General features: G+C 31.4%; 1 protein-coding gene across 2 annotated transcripts in view; it reads right to left on the bottom strand.

The window, feature by feature from the left end:
* Positions 1-19,826, bottom strand: part of LOC145321951 (rhophilin-2-A-like) — a 150,647-nt gene that overhangs the window by 41,340 nt on the left and 89,481 nt on the right. For both annotated transcript variants that reach the window (XM_080163648.1, XM_080163649.1), the window contains exons 8-11: positions 18,499-18,655; positions 9,501-9,686; positions 3,385-3,453; positions 175-294 (exon numbers count right to left, since the gene is read on the bottom strand). In XM_080163648.1, the coding sequence (XP_080019774.1) occupies positions 175-294; positions 3,385-3,453; positions 9,501-9,686; positions 18,499-18,655 (532 nt within the window). The remainder of the gene's footprint in view (positions 1-174; positions 295-3,384; positions 3,454-9,500; positions 9,687-18,498; positions 18,656-19,826) is intronic.

Genomic DNA, 19,826 nt, shown 5'->3' with positions numbered 1-19,826 from the left:
GGCTATTAAGTGGGTAGGAAATAAAAGCATCATTATCCTTTTATATAAAGTAGTAAGGTTTTTTTTGGCTGAAGCTTAAGATATCATTTAGGTAAGCTAAACGTAGATCCTGTGATGGTTTTAGGATATTTAAAAAAGAGTTGAACAAGGATGACCTATAATCTGTCTGCCTACCTTATTATCATGTAAAAACATGAGAGTATCCTTGGTCCGCTGGTGCAGAGCCCCCAGGTGGTCGATAAGGCCAACAGCAACGTAGTAGTGGGCCAGGGCACGGTAGTGCTCACGTTTCACCTGACAAGCAAATATATTGTTAGTTGTATACATGGATAGTTCAATGGTAGATAGTTAATCTTTCCCCACTGCCACGTAATAGTGGGCCAAGTCACGGTAGTGCTCACGTTTCACCTGTCAAGCAAATTGATTAGTTAGTGCTACAGGTTAGGTCAATGGTAGATGGTTAAAAAACATCATAGTTTCTCCTGAAATCAAATGGTGCTTCCTCTCAAACCTATTTCTTGACCATTGAAACACCACTCCCCACTTACAATAAATTTTGAGAGAACAAAAATCATTTCTAGTGTCCGAGGTGCCTTATCCCTTCTAACCTTTACTTAACTTAAACTAAAATAAGCAAAAATATGTTTCCAAAAGTTCGTTTGTGGTTCTGATGCAATATGAAGGAAACTGCCAATACTTTGTATTTTAAACCTTTTTAAATCGGTCGTACGGTCGTACAGACGGACATACATATGAAATATTATTATACCTGTATTAAAGAGACCCAACTGTATGGTACATAATCCTTGACTGTCTGTTGGGATATTGCTTGAAATATTATTATACCTGTATTAAAGAGACCCAACTGTATGGTAAATAATCCTTGACTGTCTGCTGGGATATTGCTTGAAATATGTTATACCTGTATTAAAGAGACCCAACTGTATGGTACATAATCCTTGACTGTCTGCTGGGATATTGCTTGAAATATTATTATACCTGTATTAAAGAGACCCAACTGTATGGTACATAATCCTTGACTGTCTGTTGGGATATTGCTTGAAATATTATTATACCTGTATTAAAGAGACCCAACTGTATGGTACATAATCATTGACTGTTTGCTGTGATATTGCTTGAAATATTATTATACCTGTATTAAAGAGACCCAACTGTATGGTACATAATCCTTGACTGTTTGCTGTGATATTGCTTGAAATATTATTATACCTGTATTAAAGAGACCCAACTGTATGGTACATAATCCTTGACTGTTTGCTGTGATATTGCTTGAAATATTATTATACCTGTATTAAAGAGACCCAACTGTATGGTACATAATCCTTGACTGTCTGCTGGGATATTGCTTGAAATATTATTATACCTGTATTAAAGAGACCCAACTGTATGGTACATAATCATTGACTGTTTGCTGTGATATTGCTTGAAATATTATTATACCTGTATTAAAGAGACCCAACTGTATGGTACATAATCCTTGACTGTTTGCTGTGATATTGCTTGAAATATTATTATACCTGTATTAAAGAGACCCAACTGTATGGTACATAATCCTTGACTGTCTGCTGGGATATTGCTTGAAATATTATTATACCTGTATTAAAGAGACCCAACTGTATGGTACATAATCCTTGACTGTTTGCTGTGATAATGCTTGAAATATTATTATACCTGTATTAAAGAGACCCAACTGTATGGTACATAATCCTTGACTGTTTGCTGTGATATTGCTTGAAATATTATTATACCTGTATTAAAGAGACCCAACTGTATGGTACATAATCCTTGACTGTCTGCTGGGATATTGCTTGAAATATTATTATACCTGTATTAAAGAGACCCAACTGTATGGTACATAATCCTTGACTGTCTGTTGGGATATTGCTTGAAATATTATTATACCTGTATTAAAGAGACCTAACTGTATGGTACATAATCCTTGACTGTTTGTTGGGATATTGCTTGAAATATTATTATACCTGTATTAAAGAGACCCAACTGTATGGTACATAATCCTTGACTGTCTGTTGGGATATTGCTTGAAATATTATTATACCTGTATTAAAGAGACCCAACTGTATGGTACATAATCCTTGACTGTCTGTTGGGATATTGCTTGAAATATTATTATACCTGTATTAAAGAGACCCAACTGTATGGTACATAATCCTTGACTGTTTGCTGGGATATTGCTTGAAATATTATTATACCTGTATTAAAGAGACCCAACTGTATGGTACATAATCCTTGACTGTCTGTTGGGATATTGCTTGAAATATTATTATACCTGTATTAAAGAGACCCAACTGTATGGTACATAATCCTTGACTGTTTGCTGGGATATTGCTTGAAATATTATTATACCTGTATTAAAGAGACCCAACTGTATGGTACATAATCCTTGACTGTCTGTTGTGATATTGCTTGGAATATTATTATACCTGTATTAAAGAGACCCAACTGTATGGTACATAATCCTTGACTGTCTGTTGTGATATTGCTTGGAATATTATTATACCTGTATTAAAGAGACCCAACTGTATGGTACATAATCCTTGACTGTCTGTTGTGATATTGCTTGGAATATTATTATACCTGTATTAAAGAGACCCAACTGTATGGTACATAATCCTTGACTGTCTGTTGGGATATTGCTTGAAATATTATTATACCTGTATTAAAGAGACCCAACTGTATGGTACATAATCCTTGACTGTCTGTTGTGATATTGCTTGGAATATTATTATACCTGTATTAAAGAGACCCAACTGTATGGTACATAATCCTTGACTGTCTGTTGGGATATTGCTTGAAATATTATTATACCTGTATTAAAGAGACCCAACTGTATGGTACATAATCCTTGACTGTCTGTTGTGATATTGCTTGGAATATTATTATACCTGTATTAAAGAGACCCAACTGTATGGTACATAATCCTTGACTGTCTGTTGTGATATTGCTTGGAATATTATTATACCTGTATTAAAGAGACCCAACTGTATGGTACATAATCCTTGACTGTCTGTTGGGATATTGCTTGGAATATGTTATACCTGTATTAAAGAGACCCAACTGTATGGTACATAATCCTTGACTGTTTGCTGTGATATTGCTTGGAATATTATTATACCTGTATTAAAGAGACCCAACTGTATGGTACATAATCCTTGACTGTCTGTTGTGATATTGCTTGGAATATTATTATACCTGTATTAAAGAGACCCAACTGTATGGTACATAATCCTTGACTGTCTGTTGTGATATTGCTTGGAATATTATTATACCTGTATTAAAGGGACCCAACTGTATGGTACATAATCCTTGACTGTCTGCTGGGATATTGCTTGGAATATGTTATACCTGTATTAAAGAGACCCAACTGTATGGTACATAATCCTTGACTGTCTGCTGGGATATTGCTTGATATACCTAAATAAAGATACAATTAAAATATAGAAAATATTTTAAAAATGTGTTTTTTACTTTTAATCAATGTGGGCGTTTACAATCAATTGTCTTATCCCTTTAGATCCCTGATGATATATAATGATTTTTCAAATAAAATATGTATTAATTTCAATTTTATTTGTAAAAAATAAATTTTGTGGTTATTGAATTTTATTGATTTTCACATAAGATGATTAATTATTAGGTAGATCATTTCATACTTGTTTATGTCAAAAATATTAAATTTTATTATATATTAAAAATTATAATTTATTACATAATGATATGTGTTTTTTCATATGTTTTAGATATTTTAACCGGTTCTTAGCTATACTGAAAAATCATGTAGAGCATTGCATTTCAGACAGTTTCCACGAATATTAAAATCAAAATAATAAAATCAATACCAGTCTTGATAGCCCGGGCCCAAAAATCTTATAATTTTTCATTTCAATATCCGTAGAAAGCTGTCTATAATACGATGCGAAAAATAACTATTATGATAACAAGTTTATTATATGTCAACACCTCACCACCTTGTCTAACATGTAAATATTATGTTTATTATATGTTGAGTGTGTTTATCACGCAAGTTTATTGTATTAGTTTAACACTTTAAAAGTGCCATACAAAACATAATACAAAAAAATTTAAATGTAACCCCCATTTCCCCCCCCCCCTAAAAAAAAACACCGAACAATAAGATAAGAATGCCTTTTTTGGGGTGATTATTGGGGAAGGTAAATAGGTATTCCCCCCCCCCCTTTTAAAAAATGCTTCAATATAAAATTCCACAAAAATTGTGTACCCATCTAACCAGCCTTTTCTGACATCTTATGAGACAGTTTACTAGTTTTGTTTTAAGAAGACATTTTTTTTGCTATTTTAAAAATTTATTTACTTCATATAAACACCAAAACACACGTTAGCATACAAAAGGTTAATAAGGCTCAACACATAAACATCAGGGAGGAAGAGGTCATCAAACTGGTACTTAAAGTTTAACGTTGGCTCAAAAACATTGTGTACTATTATTGTATTTTGATTGGTTGGTTCCAAACCAATTAACGCTGATTTTTTTATTGCCATTGGGATATAAACCAACTTGACTTGTATTGCTTTATTCCTTAATATCCAGAAAGGTGCAATAGGCTGCCTATTACACTAGTCCCCAAACTATATTAACGTTTTCTTATTCGTTAGCTTAACAACTTTGGGTACTTCGATTGATTGGTTCATTAATTTGAGTGTCCAAACACTAACTGTAATCTACAGAAGGGGTAAAGTTAAATTTGTGTACTATAATTGTGGATGTACATCTATTTATAGGCCATTGTCTTATCCCTTTAGATCCCTGAAAGCACACACACACATAATGACATACATGTTTCAACAGTGCAGTGTCGTGTGCTAGCATTTAGATAATATTTATGACATATAAGGTGAATAATAATAAACATGGTTTTGCACATTAATATTCTTGTATATAATAGCCAAGAAAGAAGGGTACATTGGACTGTAAATTACAATGGTACCAAAAGGTACCTACCACAGTATCTTATTCGCTGGCTAAAAACTTTGGGGACTTGCATTGCCTTTTAAATGAGTGGCTGCAAACTAGAAGTATCAAAGCTTTTAACACATTATTTCTAATCTACAGATCATGGGGTAATTTTGTTTATCATCATTGCGAAGCTTGTTTTATTTCACAAATTAAAAATAAGTAGACAAAGAATTTGGAAATAAAGAGAAAGAGAGGAAATGATATTGCTTCAAAACAGAACAAATTCTATTAGTAGCGAAGCTAAACTATAATTCACTTTGGCTATTCATCTGTCCATCCGCACGTCCTACGATCCGTAAATCTTTGAGGGAAATATGATTTTATCGGAAGCTATTAAAGAAAGACTGCTGGCATTTTTGTGAAGAAACCCTTTACTTTCTCATCCTACTTGGCCGTTTGTCTGTCGACCATCCTAATGATTAACTAAAAAGTTAAATTAGTTTTTCTTATTTGAACTGGATTTTAAGCTAATGAAGAAAGAGCCAGGTATCTTAATGGATCAGACAATAAAGGATAAATCGATGTGCATTCACAATTATGAAAAACAAATTACCCCTTCTATAGATTGAAACTATGGTAAGAAGACCAACCAATCAATATTTATTAATTGTCCACAAAAGTTTTCAGCCAACGAATGAGAGAGTTTACTTTAAAAACTTTAATATAATTATACATTTCAGTGCAAAATTGTTATATGCTTTATTATAAAAACACTAAAACTATGAATTTGAGAAAGATTTTTTGCGTTGATAACAATAAAATAATGAGAAAATTTCCATTGTTACCGTCAAAGCAAGTATTTTTTTGCAGTTTATGAAAAGCAAAAAAAATTCCTATTACATAAAGCAGTAAGATTTTATTTTAGGTTGTTAGTTAAGATATCGCTAATACCTGGACTGCTCCAATTCATTAAAGCTTGACATACTTATTTGGGGATGGTTTTATGCTATCTTTTTATTTAAGCCCTTTGATTGTTATGGGCTATTTTACTGTGCCCAGGGATAAGGGATGGGAAACGTAAGAAAATATTATTCCAGGCCTATTTTCCAACTAGGCCTAAAAAACTAGTTTCGGGATGACGCAGTAGTTAGATTTGAAAACTATGAACAATGATGAAATAGCTATTATATGAATGCAAAGAAAAAAAGTATAGAATAGAATTCAGGTAGTTGATTTCACCAATCATAAAATATAATAAAAACTTTTCAAAGAACCAATATGTTAGTGGCTTTAAGTAGAATCCCGTTATTACTTCGCCAACCCCCCCCCCCCCCCCCCCCATTTAAAAAAAAAGTTTTTTTTGAGGTGGTTAAATCTGATTTATTTTCAAACATTTTAAGGGGGGATCTACTTCATCCCAAAATTTGTATTTAGAAATAAACACCGCTTTAGCCCCCCAGCTTTAATAAATAAATTAAGTAGATTTGAATAAGTACATGGGTAACATTCTATCAACTAATTGTTCCATAGCATACATATAAATTAAGAATTTAAAAAAAATTTATTTTACGTTAAATATTAACAGAAAAGTTCAATTAAGTGTGCAATAATTTTTACCAAAATTAATGAAAATTTTTTTTTAACAAAACACAGTACACTTTTATTTACATATTGAACTAGTTTTGTATTTGTAATCATTTAGGTGGGTTATCAATTCCACATGAAATGTAACTTTTAAATTGTCTAAAGACAATGAGTTTTTCACATTGTTCTAAAGTATAAAATGTTGAATCCTACTCAGTCTTCAAAAAACGATCTCTCAATTTATGTTTTGCTATATGGACATTTATTAATGTGTAGATTTAATAATAAGTTGATGTGATTGAACGTCATATATATTGTTGTCCTTCTGATAGCAGAAACTTTCCATTGTTGTCTTTCTAATAGCAGAAATTTATGTTTGCTTGAATTAATTTAGCCAATAATGAACTGGGGGACGCGTTTGTTATTAATAATTGGTTAATGCTAAAAGCAAGTTTCAGGCTATTGGATATTAGCCTACAGCCAATAATGAACTGGCGAAAATGAGTTGATTTTATAGGCAAAAAAGAAAAGTTGCCCCATCACTTTAAAAAGGAGGCTGAGACCTAATTTTCGGTCAGGTTTCCCATCCCTTATCCCTGACTGTGCCCTTCGAATCAAATAAGTCATAATATATTCATTTATTGACTAAACCTTCTAAAATTTCAATTGTGAATTATAGGATGTCCATGTCCAGCCTAAAACCATATAAGAACCAATGTGAAGCTTACCCCAAATGGAGAACTCAATCGGTTCATAGAATACAAACAAAAAACCCTAATACTTAATGATTTAAAAGAACATACCGACAGACAGACAGACAGACAGATGGACATAGTATAAAGTATACTAATCTTTTTGATAAAATAAAAACAAGGAACTTCGGTTTAGTGCCAAAAATGGGTTGGAATAAATTCAAGAAATAAAGGATCGACAAAAAAGGAAATTTAACGAAAACAAGAAAGGTAGCTAATACACAATTATTTGTATCTAAAAATATTTTGCCCACTCACCATGGGAATAATTTTATTATCTTAATTAGAGAGAAATCATGAACGATAAATGAATCGTCCCCAAAAACTTTATAAAATTCTTTCTAATTGGGTTTTCAGCCATACTGAAAAATCATGTATCGTATTGTTTCATATAAATTTTCTACGAATAAAAATAAAAACCATGAAACTCAGAACCGACAAAACTGCAATTGATCTTTTAATTTTTTATTTTACTATCCGCAGAAAGCTGCCTAAATACGATGCGATAAACAAGTAAAATTGTATTAGAGGGAAGATTAATTATCTCCCATTGTCCAATCCCTATATCCCTGGGAATATAAACAAGCCCAAAAATTTGTATATCTCGATTCCGATTGTTATCAATGTCTTAACGCCGCCCCATCCTTCTTTTTTTTATTTTAAGTGTGTTCAGAGTCAGAGATCTTAAGGAATAAGACAATGGGCGATTAGATGATGTAATTCCCCAATGATGAAAATATTAATACTTCTGTAAAATACAATAGCTTAAAACCACACGAAGACATTTTCAAACCTTCCCTATTCAGACCAGTAATTTCCAAGATCTTTAGCTTCAGACTAAATAACCTTATTACTTTATGTAATTGAAAATTTTAAATTTTTGAAAATATTTTGATCGCTAAATACACGTGATCTAGTCTGAACGATGTTATTGTATTTTGATACGATATATCTTAGTTTTTTCTTATAATGTACGTCTGTTTGTTCTATCACTCTTAGATTCCCGCATTTTTCTGTTATACTGTGTGTTTTTTTTATGAGAACTTTTTTGAAAGCAATTTTACCCCACTTATAGTTATCAGAATTTAATGATTAATGGCTTATTCTCTTCGTTTTTTATAACCATTAATAGAAAAGCAAAACAATATTTAAGTTTTTACTTAAAAAGTATAGTAAATTCAAAAATTCAAAACTTAGGTGTCAACATCTAAAAATGGTTTTAGCGCATTTTTCTTAGCTCAAATCTTCTACCCTTTGCAAGAATAAAGGGAGTACTTTGGGGGGGGGGGGGGGAGTACTACCTCCCTGGTTGAGATATGGCCTTCAAATTTTAAAATGTTCTAGTACATGTCACCAATAGTATCTGTATATATTTTTAGCTCTATATCTCAATTTTAAAGCGTTTTGAAGCCATTCTTGCAAAGGGTAGGAGATTTGATCATAAGAAAAATGCGCTAAAACCATTTTTAGATGTTGACACCTAAGTTTTTAATTTACTGCACTTTTTGAATAAAAACTAAAATATTTTTTTGCTTTTCTATCTATGGTTATAAAAAACGAAGAGAATAAGCAATTAATCATTTAATTCTGTTAACTATAAGGGGGGTAAAATTGCTTTCAAAAAAGTTCACATAAAAAAAAACACTGTATATTATTTTTAAAAACAATAATCTGTCAGTTTGTTATGCTTTTAATGTGTCTGTATTTTTTTTATCTATCTACATAATCATCTATCCATCTTCCTTTGGATTAAACTCTCCTTGTTCTTGGATTTTGATGCTTTAAGTATTATCACTGTTTTAGTGCCAAAAGAATAAACGAATAAATCATCAGCTTATCAGTGTGCATTCACTTCCGCTCATGTAGTACAATATAAAAATATCAGAACTGCATATTATTACAGCAGCACAACTTTCTTTTACTCTTCTAAAACTAAAAACTCGTAAAAAACAACCCTAAATTATTTGCTATTTTGTGTTTTTTGCGAACATAACATACTAGGTAAATGTGATAGTATGCGGAAGTGAATTCACTCAAGATTTTAATATTAAGAATGAATGATAGAGGGTTAAATCATCCAAAGAAATACGATTTTCCCTAAATTTTTCTTAATTACAGAAAAATATTTAATATTGGTAATATAAGACTAGCAGAATTACTATGAAACCAAAAATAACTATATAAATTACCTTTTCGTACACATCGCCAACGTGTGCCGACTCTTGCCCCAGCTCAAGGCACTGGTCTATATCCAGCTGCAGTGGCTCACTGTCAGCCGTTTCATCATCGTCCGCCTGGCCATCGCTATCCGAGCCGTTGGAGCCGCTAAAACCGCCGGAACCGCCGCCGCTTTCTTCCTCGCTATCATTGCCGACCTAAATGAAAACACTTAGTTTGTTATTGAATTCAGGGATCTTAAGGGATAAGACAATGGACGATGAATAATTGTGCACCCCCAATCATTGTGAACAAATTTATCCCTTCTCCCTTATGATCAATTATGATCGAAGGAAATGTTGTGTTAAATAGAAATACCCAAAGTTTTAAAACCAATAAGATAATGTATTTACAAACTTTGGGTACCAGAGTAAACAATGAATACTTTTTAAATGTCTACATAAACAATTTTTTATTATTTTATCACAATGATTTAAAGATAAAGAGGGCAATAATATCCTTATTAGAATAGAGTTAAATGGTTGATAAAGAAAATTGTGGATACTATGTATGGTATATGGATATTATAGTCCTTGTTAATGAGAAAGAGAAATGGGTTCTTTGCGTGGTGTGCATTGATTTCCGCGCAGTTGTAAAAATACTATTAAACAGAACAGCATATTAGTACAACAGCACATTCTGCCCGTTCCCCTTGGCTTGACTTTCATCATCAAACACACCATCTCATTTATTTGCTATTGTGTCTTTTCGCGAATATGAAACACAATGTAGATGTGATAATATGCGAAGGTGAATGTACACTTATTGGCTAAGGTTATGATAAAAAACCAAAGAAATAATTTCTAAAATTCTAGTTCATTGCCAAGAATTGACACTTTTACTATTCTAAATAATTTATTTCCCATTAGCCTAAGCTTTTAACACGCGTAGTTGTTCTATACAGCCTAAATAACTCTTGTTTTTTTTTATTGATTTATAAGATAGTTTTGGTAGTATGATTTTAATGTTCTTGGGTATTCATTTTTACAATATTGAATTTGGTTCCTTCCCTTTAAATGCCTATTGACCACAGACCCTCACCCCCCCCCCCCCAAACAAAATTTTGGAGTATGTTAAAATATGGGTATTGGATTTTTCTAAGGCAAACCTCGGCGTTGCTCTAACTGTGTATCTAACCTAACCTGAACCAATTAAAGCAATAAACAAAGAAACAAAAAAGTAACCCACACCACTTATTTTCAGTTTATTTTAATAAAATATATAATATCCTTATATAAAAGTAACAGGTTGTCTGTGATTCATTCTTTACCTAAGAATCTCGCTAACCGCAGGACCAATATGGATCAAAGAGGCAATAGAAATCACCCATGGAAAAAAATACACAATTTTTTTTTTAAAATCTTATATGTTATTAAGTGGAGGGTCGACTCTATAGTATAAAATATTGATATATCAACTATTTTGATAGAGAAATTGACATTTAAAAATCTTGACTAAATGTTCTAAGTTGTCTTTTTTTCCATATATCATTTGTGAAACTTAATCTTTTAAATAGGTTTCATATCTAGATCTTAACAAGGAAGATACTATTAGTAAATGCGTTGAAGAATAGAATAGTTACAATTAGATACAGTTAGATTATTCTACTTTTAACTCTTTTAGAGAAGTGTACTAAGAAAAATCAGCCAACCCCCTAAATATTTCTTCGTTCTAAAACTAAAAAAAGAAAGTGAAGTGTCAACTCCCCCCGCCCCTTCCTCTCAAGGAACCTAGGAATGTAGCCGCTGTACTAGTTATAACTTAGGTTTTTTTTTATTTTAGCCTCATGAAAAAGTATTATAATCATTATTAAAATTGCGATACTTAAGTTTATTTTAAAAAGACTATAAACATGTATAAACCTACAAACAGATGAAACTATTTAAAGAGTGACACTGCTCCATATATAGAAAGTGATTTCTAAAAGACTGGCGCTCACGATTTTTCTTTTACTCTGACATCATATTATAATAAATGATCTCCGCTCAAATAATCACGGATCTGGACATATAGTCTCAAGAACAATTATTGTGGCCAGGGAAAGGACAATGGATGATAAATTAAACTATTCCCCCCTGATAGGGTTGAGCTACCAAATGCAGAGATTAGCTCCTAAAGTTTAGGAAATTTTAAGATTTTAACCAGATAAGGAGTTTCATACATTTGTTGAATATATGTCGTTCAGTGAGAATAAATAAAGGTATAAAAACATATTTGACTATGACTTTTGCTTAAGTTTTGGTTTAAAAGATATAAATTTCAAGTCATCTATAAGACATCTTTTAGTTTAAAGACAGTAAATCTTTGATTTCATATCCTTTATCGAATGAAAATTTGAATTACACCATCTAAAGATGAAAATTATTGGTTGAAAAGTTTGGAACCAACTAATCAACATTTATTAAAAGTATCCAAAGTTTTTTTTTGTGCAAACGACTAAGATAATGTTATTATAAAACTTTGGGTACCAGTGTAATTTTCAGTCCAATGTCCTCTCCCTCCCTGACCGACTTAAAAACTAACCTTTTTGGGGTTTGCTTTAAATATTAAACGTCTAATCTAATAAGTCTATTTAAAGAAATCTATTAAATTTAAAAGGTGCGCTTTTAATAGACTATTTATCATTTCTTTTCTTCAGCTTACATTCAAATTTATTATATTGAGTACTGTGTTGTCTGTTTGTAACTTAAAAACCTCTGAAACAGCTTGTTAACCATTTATTGAATTACTTTTATCTTAAAAATAGATTTAATTGATCTTATAAATTACATGGTATTCAAAGTTTATAAGTATATTCTCTTCTTTGTTGGGTACTGATTTTTTATCTTGATTGGTTTGTGCAAACTAGTATTGTTCATAAAAAAAGTTAATATTTTTAATCTCAATTTGGGTGTACATTAATTTATCGTTTATTGTCTTATACCTAAGATCCCAGAAACTAAAGATATGTTTTTAATTTGATGATCAAATATTTTTTTATGATTACTTAATGTATATAAAGCCTTAAGGCTTGATGGAATGGTGGGCCTTAACTTCCACACATGTATTACAGTATTAAATTATCACAACTGCAATTTGTTACAACAGTACAAAATGCCCTTCCCCTTGCTTTGTTCTCATAATAAAATATCCCCTGTAATACAATGAACGGTAAATTGATGTACATCTCCAATGATGAAAAACTAAATTACTCATAAAAACCTTCAATTTGTCGTTTTTTGGGCTTTGATTTATGCGGAAGCAAATGCACACCTGCGGGAAAATATGTCATATAATTTTAAATAATTAGTATAGATATATTTAAATCATATTTCATGAGGGATGTGATTTTAAACGATATAAATGGATTTAGAATATACGTGGATATATTGACAGGAGAAAAATTGTCGGAAATCGTAAAAATTATTGGTCAGTTTATTCATCCAGTATGAGATAAGGGGATGGATTAAAAGGGTGGCTGGTGAGTATCGTTATTTTGGTCAACTACGTGTTTCACTTTATTAGAGAACATGAAAATTAGGTGCAACATCCAAGTAATAATATATCCATACATGTAATTTTAAATAATTTGTATAAAAATATCTTTAAAATTAGATATTCAAAGATATTTAGGGATGTGATTTTATGCTTTATATAACTTCCCTCAAATTTATAATTGAAAAATGTTGCATTTAGAAGCTGGTAAATATTAGGAGAAAGAAAGATCGTAAATTAACCAAACAAGAATTTAAGGGATAAAATTGATGTGCATCCTCAATGATGATTAAAAAATTACCCAACTCTGTAGATTAAAAATGTTGACTGTATATATAGATTTGACAATATTTCTTTGGAAACAACTAATAAAACAACTAAGTAAAGTAATAAGTTTTTGAGCCAACGAATAAGGTAACGTGGTTATTAGTGCAATTTATAGTCCAAAATCCCCTCCCTTCCTAATTTTGAATGTATTTATATACATTTAATTGTATGGGACAATTATCTATATTTTATATTTTTACAACCTCTACACGAATAGGAAGTTTAACTTTAAATACAGGGTGGCCAAGTTTTTATGTCTTATTTCTCAATTATTAAGATTTTCAATAAAGTAAGGACATTTTGCAATTAAGATCTCTTAAAAAGATATTTCTGTGTCCATTTTTTATGATATTTTTAGCAGAGATCTAAAAGGAGAAGACATATACATCCAAAATAATTATAAACACTATCACCCCTTATGTTGAAATTATTGGTTGAAAAGATTAGATACTGCTAGTTCGGCACCAACAATTCAAAATTCTAGTACCCAAAGCTTTTAAGGCAACGAATTAGATATACATTTATGGGTAGCGTGTAATAATGTCAGTCCAATGTCACCTCCTTCCGGTATTTTTAGAGTCACCCTGTTAAAAATATGAGATTTTTATCTGCGGCCATGTTCTGGGAACGTCATGTTCCCTATTCAATTCTATATCTCTTTGAATGACATTTTCCACAGGGATTCAGTGATAAGACAATGAAAGTATATCGACAAAGGTACAAGGGTGGCGACCATGCTAGTGTTACTAATATACTAGAGGAAAAAATGTACTAGTGGGACACTTCTTTAGTAAAACTCTCTACATTTTTTTAATTCGCAGATTTTGTTTTTATGTTTGGAAGATTTATCTAAATTAATTTTGTATAAAAAACTAATGAAAACTATTCCATTAAATCTTGTGAAACATATAACGTACATCTTAAAATTAATCATTTTCTATTTTTGTCCCCTAGAGAGTTTGTCTCGCTAGTATGCTTGTCCTCTCAGTTCGTTTGTCGGTGTACGAACTCTTTTATTAAAACTATTGGAAAAAATATAAGCTCTGCATCCCTGTAAAGCAAACTAAGGAGTGTTTGACTTTATGATGGTATATTAAATATTTTGGTATGCATTCACTTACGCATATTATCACAACCGCATAGTGTTTCATATTCGCAAAAAGACACAATAGCAAATACAAAAAATAAACTTTTTGGTTAGATGCAAGGGAAGGGGGTCGTTTGTGCTGTTGTAATAATATGCTATTGTGATACATTTGCGTAAGTGAGTTAACACCGTTTTAAATATTTTTTTTATATTCCTTATTCTTCGTGATTATATTACGGAAAATTTTTGAAAGATCTTTCAAAAATCTATTTCTAAGAAATAGTAATAAGTGAAGCTACTCCATTAACAAGGTTATCTGTTTGTCTATTGGTCATAGTCTGAGATTTGTTCATAATGGAAATGGCAATATGAAGAACAGACAGGGAGTGGACATTGGAATATAAATTAGACTGGTACTAAAAGTTTTATAACAATTTTTCCTTTATTCGTTGGCTAAAACAATTTGGATACTTCTAATAAATTGTGATTAGTTAATACCAAACTATTAGTAATAGCCAATAATTTTGGTGTTTATCATCATTGGGGATGTTCATTAAATTATCATCCATTGTCTTATCCCTTAAGATCACTGATAATTACTGTACATATATCCAGCCACATATAATTAATACTCCTCTGTCTTATAGTTTCGCATATGGTCGGTATGTCAGTAAGGAATTTAAATAGGCTTCTGTTCAGTTGTGCACCATGTTATTTCCTTAAAAATCTAAACCTGTTCTGTCATTCGTTTGCTTTGATGATTTATGATTGGTCTGTACAAAGTAATTGTTTTCAAACTTTTCAACCAAAAATTTCAATGTACAAAAGGGGTCATTTTGTTTACCATAATTTTTCAATTGAATTCCCTGCTTTTAGACTTAGTAGAATTAAGATAATAATCGTATTTGAAGAGCATAAAATAGTGAAGTATTCAAAATTATACCTAGGTTGTCCAAGCTTTTTATTTACTTTTTTTTTTTTGGGGGGGGGGGGGGGCTGGGATAAAGACCCCATTTGGGGGGAGGAACTTAACTTTTATTAGTAGACTTAAGTTCACTTTAGTTAATTCAAATTTCTAACTACATATATGTTTTAGACATAAGATTGATGAAATAATATTACTCAAATAAATTAGAAATCGCCTCCAGATGATTTTTATTTGATTTATCAGCTGGGCGAGATAAAAATTCATCAAAAATAGTATCAAATAAAAGGTAGGGAGGGAGGGGACTAAAAATTATACCAGTACCCAAAGTTTTATGAACATTTTCTCACATTGGTTGGCTTAAAATATTGATTGGTTGTATTTTTATTATTATTTTTTACTACAGAAGGGCTAATTTTGTTGAATATCATTGAGACAAATGGATAGTAGGCTATAATTAGATTTTAGAATATTTATCAATATTTGTTTGATTAAGAAATTGGGTGGATTTATAAAAAAAGATAATGATATTATAAGTCAATAATGAAACTTATATCATATGATTTATATAGGCGTACATTAACTTAAACATAATATAATATACTTTCCCAATGATTATAAACAAAACTACCCCTTTTGTATATCAAAATGATTGATTTCAAATTTTGGACAACTTTAGGTACCAGTGTAATTTACAGTCCAATGTCCCCTTTCTCTTTCAAAAAAGAATGTATAATGCACAACATTCAATCTTAAGAACCACAGTACTGACATATGTATAAAGAAGCTACGCTACTTAATCATAGAAATTTGTTCTGTAGGTCTGAGCTAAATGCGCAGCCACTAGTTTGTTCAAATATTAACCATGTCGAATATTTAAACTCTAAATACATTCATTCCATTTTAGATTTTATTTTATTTTCATTGTGGCAGTCTTTTTTGGGTTGGCCTCTTTTCAAAGGGCTCGTCAGCTGTATTAATTTAGCAGCGGCCAAATTTTCTTTAAAGATGCGCATCCTGTATCAGTTGTCTAATTATGATACTTAGCCGAACTTATAAATCAAATCTGGAAAACTAGATGTTTTGGTGGCTAGAAATTAAAATAAAAAACACACGAATCAGCAGTCGTTGAGAGCTAAAGTTATTTGATTAATTCACAGCTGAGCCAGCCTAATTAATTGGCAGCAGAGAGCCACCCTAAAACTGGGTGGCTGGCTGCCGAGCCCTGACTTTGCAGATCTCAAATAAACGTTTTAATGTCAGAACCAGGTTGGTTATATAAGGAGTGGGTATGGTAAAGCATATTTTTAAAAAACAATGCTTGAAAAACTCTTATATCATTAATAGACCTGGAGTAACTTATATACTGTAGATATAAATCCTATTATTAAAAGACATTTGTCTGGAATTCCCAATTTTGCTTTGTGCTATAAATAACTTTTCATGGAATGCCCCTGATATAGCAGCAATATTTACATCTTTAGACATGCTAGGTATTATAGGAAATATGTCAAACTTATGAGTAAGGTTATATGTAAATTGTACTTGGTGTTCTTATTTGTTAAATTCTGGTTTTAAAAGCATCAAATGTTGTTATGGGGGGGGGGGGACTATCCCTAACATTTTATATAATGGATAAGTTTTTTTTGCTGTGAAGGGAGGGTTAGAAAATAGCCTAAAACCATCTTGAAACCTATACAAATCTCCCTTAACTGGAGAAAACAATCGGATTAGTATTTATAAAAATCTTAAACACAGACAGAAAAACCATATTACTTCTCAAATAGAAAAAATTTAAGCAACGTTTTAAATTTTTTTGCTGTGCGAAACAAACATATATATCCCGCTCTCACTTTTAATACCCATATATCCGTTACTTTTCAAATTACAATTCAATCCAAACTTTTTAGTTTAGCAGGTATAGGGCAATAGCAATTAAATAAAGCTTATCAAAGTATAAAGGGCAAAATATTTTTGGCAAAAGTCACATCTCAGTTTCTATTTGCATATAATTACAGTATAATTAGCATACAATAAAGCAATATTTTTTTTTCTAATATGGCTTCGAATTCGATTAATATCCATTGGATTAGAACCGGATCTCAGCTATACTAAAAAATCATGTACAGCATTATATTACAGAAACGAATAAAATAATAAAAATCATAAAATTAATACCAGCTTTGTTATCCCACGACTTTGGCCTCTCAGGTAACTGGTAGCAATCTTTTTTTTATTTTAACATCCGCGAAAAACAAATCTGATCATAAAAGAAACAATTATAATTCAATTTCTATTGTTTCTTTTTGCGATGTTATACTATGCAAAAGTAAAGGCACACCCTTGATTGATCAGGGAGGAAAGGGAGGGGATATTTGACTGTAAAATTCTCTGGTGTCTAGTACCCAAAGTGTTAAAATCAAGTACTCTTATTGGTTGGCTTAAAAACTTTAAATACTTTTATTGAATCTAAATAGTTGGTTCGCAACTAAAAGTTCTTAAACATTTCAACCTATAAATTCAATTCAGAAGGGATACTTTTGTCAATTATCAATAAGTATGTACATGAATTCATCCTCTAATGCCTTATCCCTGCTCTGATTGCTACTATTCAATATTTGATGAAGAATTTAAAAGAAACTTCATGGTATAAAAGTTGAAAATTGAACTCAAAAGTATAAAAATTAATATACCATTCGTGACTTAGGCTAAATGTCAAACTGTAGTAAGATAAGAAATCAATTATAAATTGTCTTATGAAACGTAGCTATGTTGGACAAAAATATCCAGGGATCTAAAGGGATAAGACAATGGCCGGTAAATTTATATACATCCCCAATGACGATAAACAAAATTACTCCTTCTGTATAAAATTACAATTAGTGGTTGAAACTCAACTTAATGAACCAATCAAAAGTCAAGCCAACGAATAAGAAATGAAAAACTTTGGAGACTAGTGTAATTAACAGACCAATGTCCTCTCCTTTTACAAGAAAATATGTCTGAAAATTTAAAGGAAAATTTAAATATTTGTAAAATAGTCTCCAAAACTTTTTCAATTTGTTTAATTTGGTAAATTGGACCAATAAGAAAACAGTGTAGGAACAATCCGGCCAATCTAGAGTAATAAATCTATTATGAATTAAAAAGTGCCTACCTTGCCCTCTGTAAACGCCAGCCTGCTCTTAGCGAAGAGACATTCACGCGCCTGTGCGCACATCAGCTGGACCATCATCTGCAGGGTCTCCGGCCCAAGGTCCATGCTCGGCGCGTTGGTGAAGTTCTCATGGATGTACTGGAAGGTGCCGGCAGCCCTACAATAAAAAGGATTAGTTGTAGAGTTGCTACGTAACTCAAATAAAAAATGTTAAAAATTTTTCATGATAAAATAATCTAATTTATAGGTTTAATCTTTTTCTACCCTTTACTTAAAGATTTTTTAGTTTACAAATAAGGAATCAAAAATAAGAAAATCTACAAGATTTTAGAATTTCATGTAATTATAAATGATTATCTAGAAAACTTTTCTTGATCATAAATAACAACATCAGCGATTTGTACAGAAACTATATTGTACCAATGGAAATTTATAAAAAAAGTAATGTTAAAGTATTAACGCGGCATTGAGCATTAGGTTTATAACTCAATTACAATAAGTTTTTTAGACAGTTCATTTTTGTTAAATTGTTAAATTTTATGACTATATTTACATTTGAAGACTGTATAAAACTTGCAAATAACAGTTGCTTATTTTGATTCCCTTCTAATTTTAAGGAATCTAAAATTATATAGGAAAAAATGTTTGGTCATTCCATTGAACTAAAATTTGTAGCTCTAGTTTTGATTTTTATAAATTTGATGTACATTTGATTGTATATCAAAATAGAAATTTTAATGGTTTATTTGAAACGATGTTTGCCTCGTTGAACACAGAACACCCTCCCCTCACCCATTTCGAACTAAATTCAAAATAAGAGAGAGGGGGGGGGGGTCATTTGTTTAGGGCACTATAGGTATAGGACCCGCATGGTAATGGCCACCAGCAGGGTAAAAACTACCTCCTACTTATTTTCAATTTATTTGAAAAAAGAGAAGGGGGGGGGGGGTAAATCCATGCTCGACGGGCACTTTGTTGTAAAGCACCGAGTGTACTTAGTGCTTTACAACATATATAGTGCCTAGTGGATGGGGGGGGGGGGGGTTAATGCTCGACAAGCACTTTGTTGTAAAGCACCGAGTGTACTTGGGAAAAACAGCAGTAAATTTGACATAATCCATATTTTAAAATTATAACAAGGTCTATTATGCCTCTGTAAAGCGCAGCAATAACACGGTAACACTACTTTCAAAAAAAATATAAGTAAAATAATGAATTAATGCAATCGTCAAAGTAAATGTAATTTTTGCAGGTATTGTTAATGAAACGCTGGGATTTTAAATATAACATTAACTAGAACAATATTTTAAACATAGGGAAAGTGAAAG

The sequence above is a fragment of the Acartia tonsa genome, chromosome 6 (genome assembly GCF_053477335.1).
Source record: "Acartia tonsa isolate MP-2025a chromosome 6, ASM5347733v1, whole genome shotgun sequence".
In the NCBI taxonomy this organism is placed as follows: Eukaryota; Metazoa; Arthropoda; class Copepoda; order Calanoida; family Acartiidae; genus Acartia; species Acartia tonsa.
The sequence above is the reverse complement of the archived record's forward strand: the minus strand, read 5'-3'. Positions and strand labels throughout refer to the sequence as shown.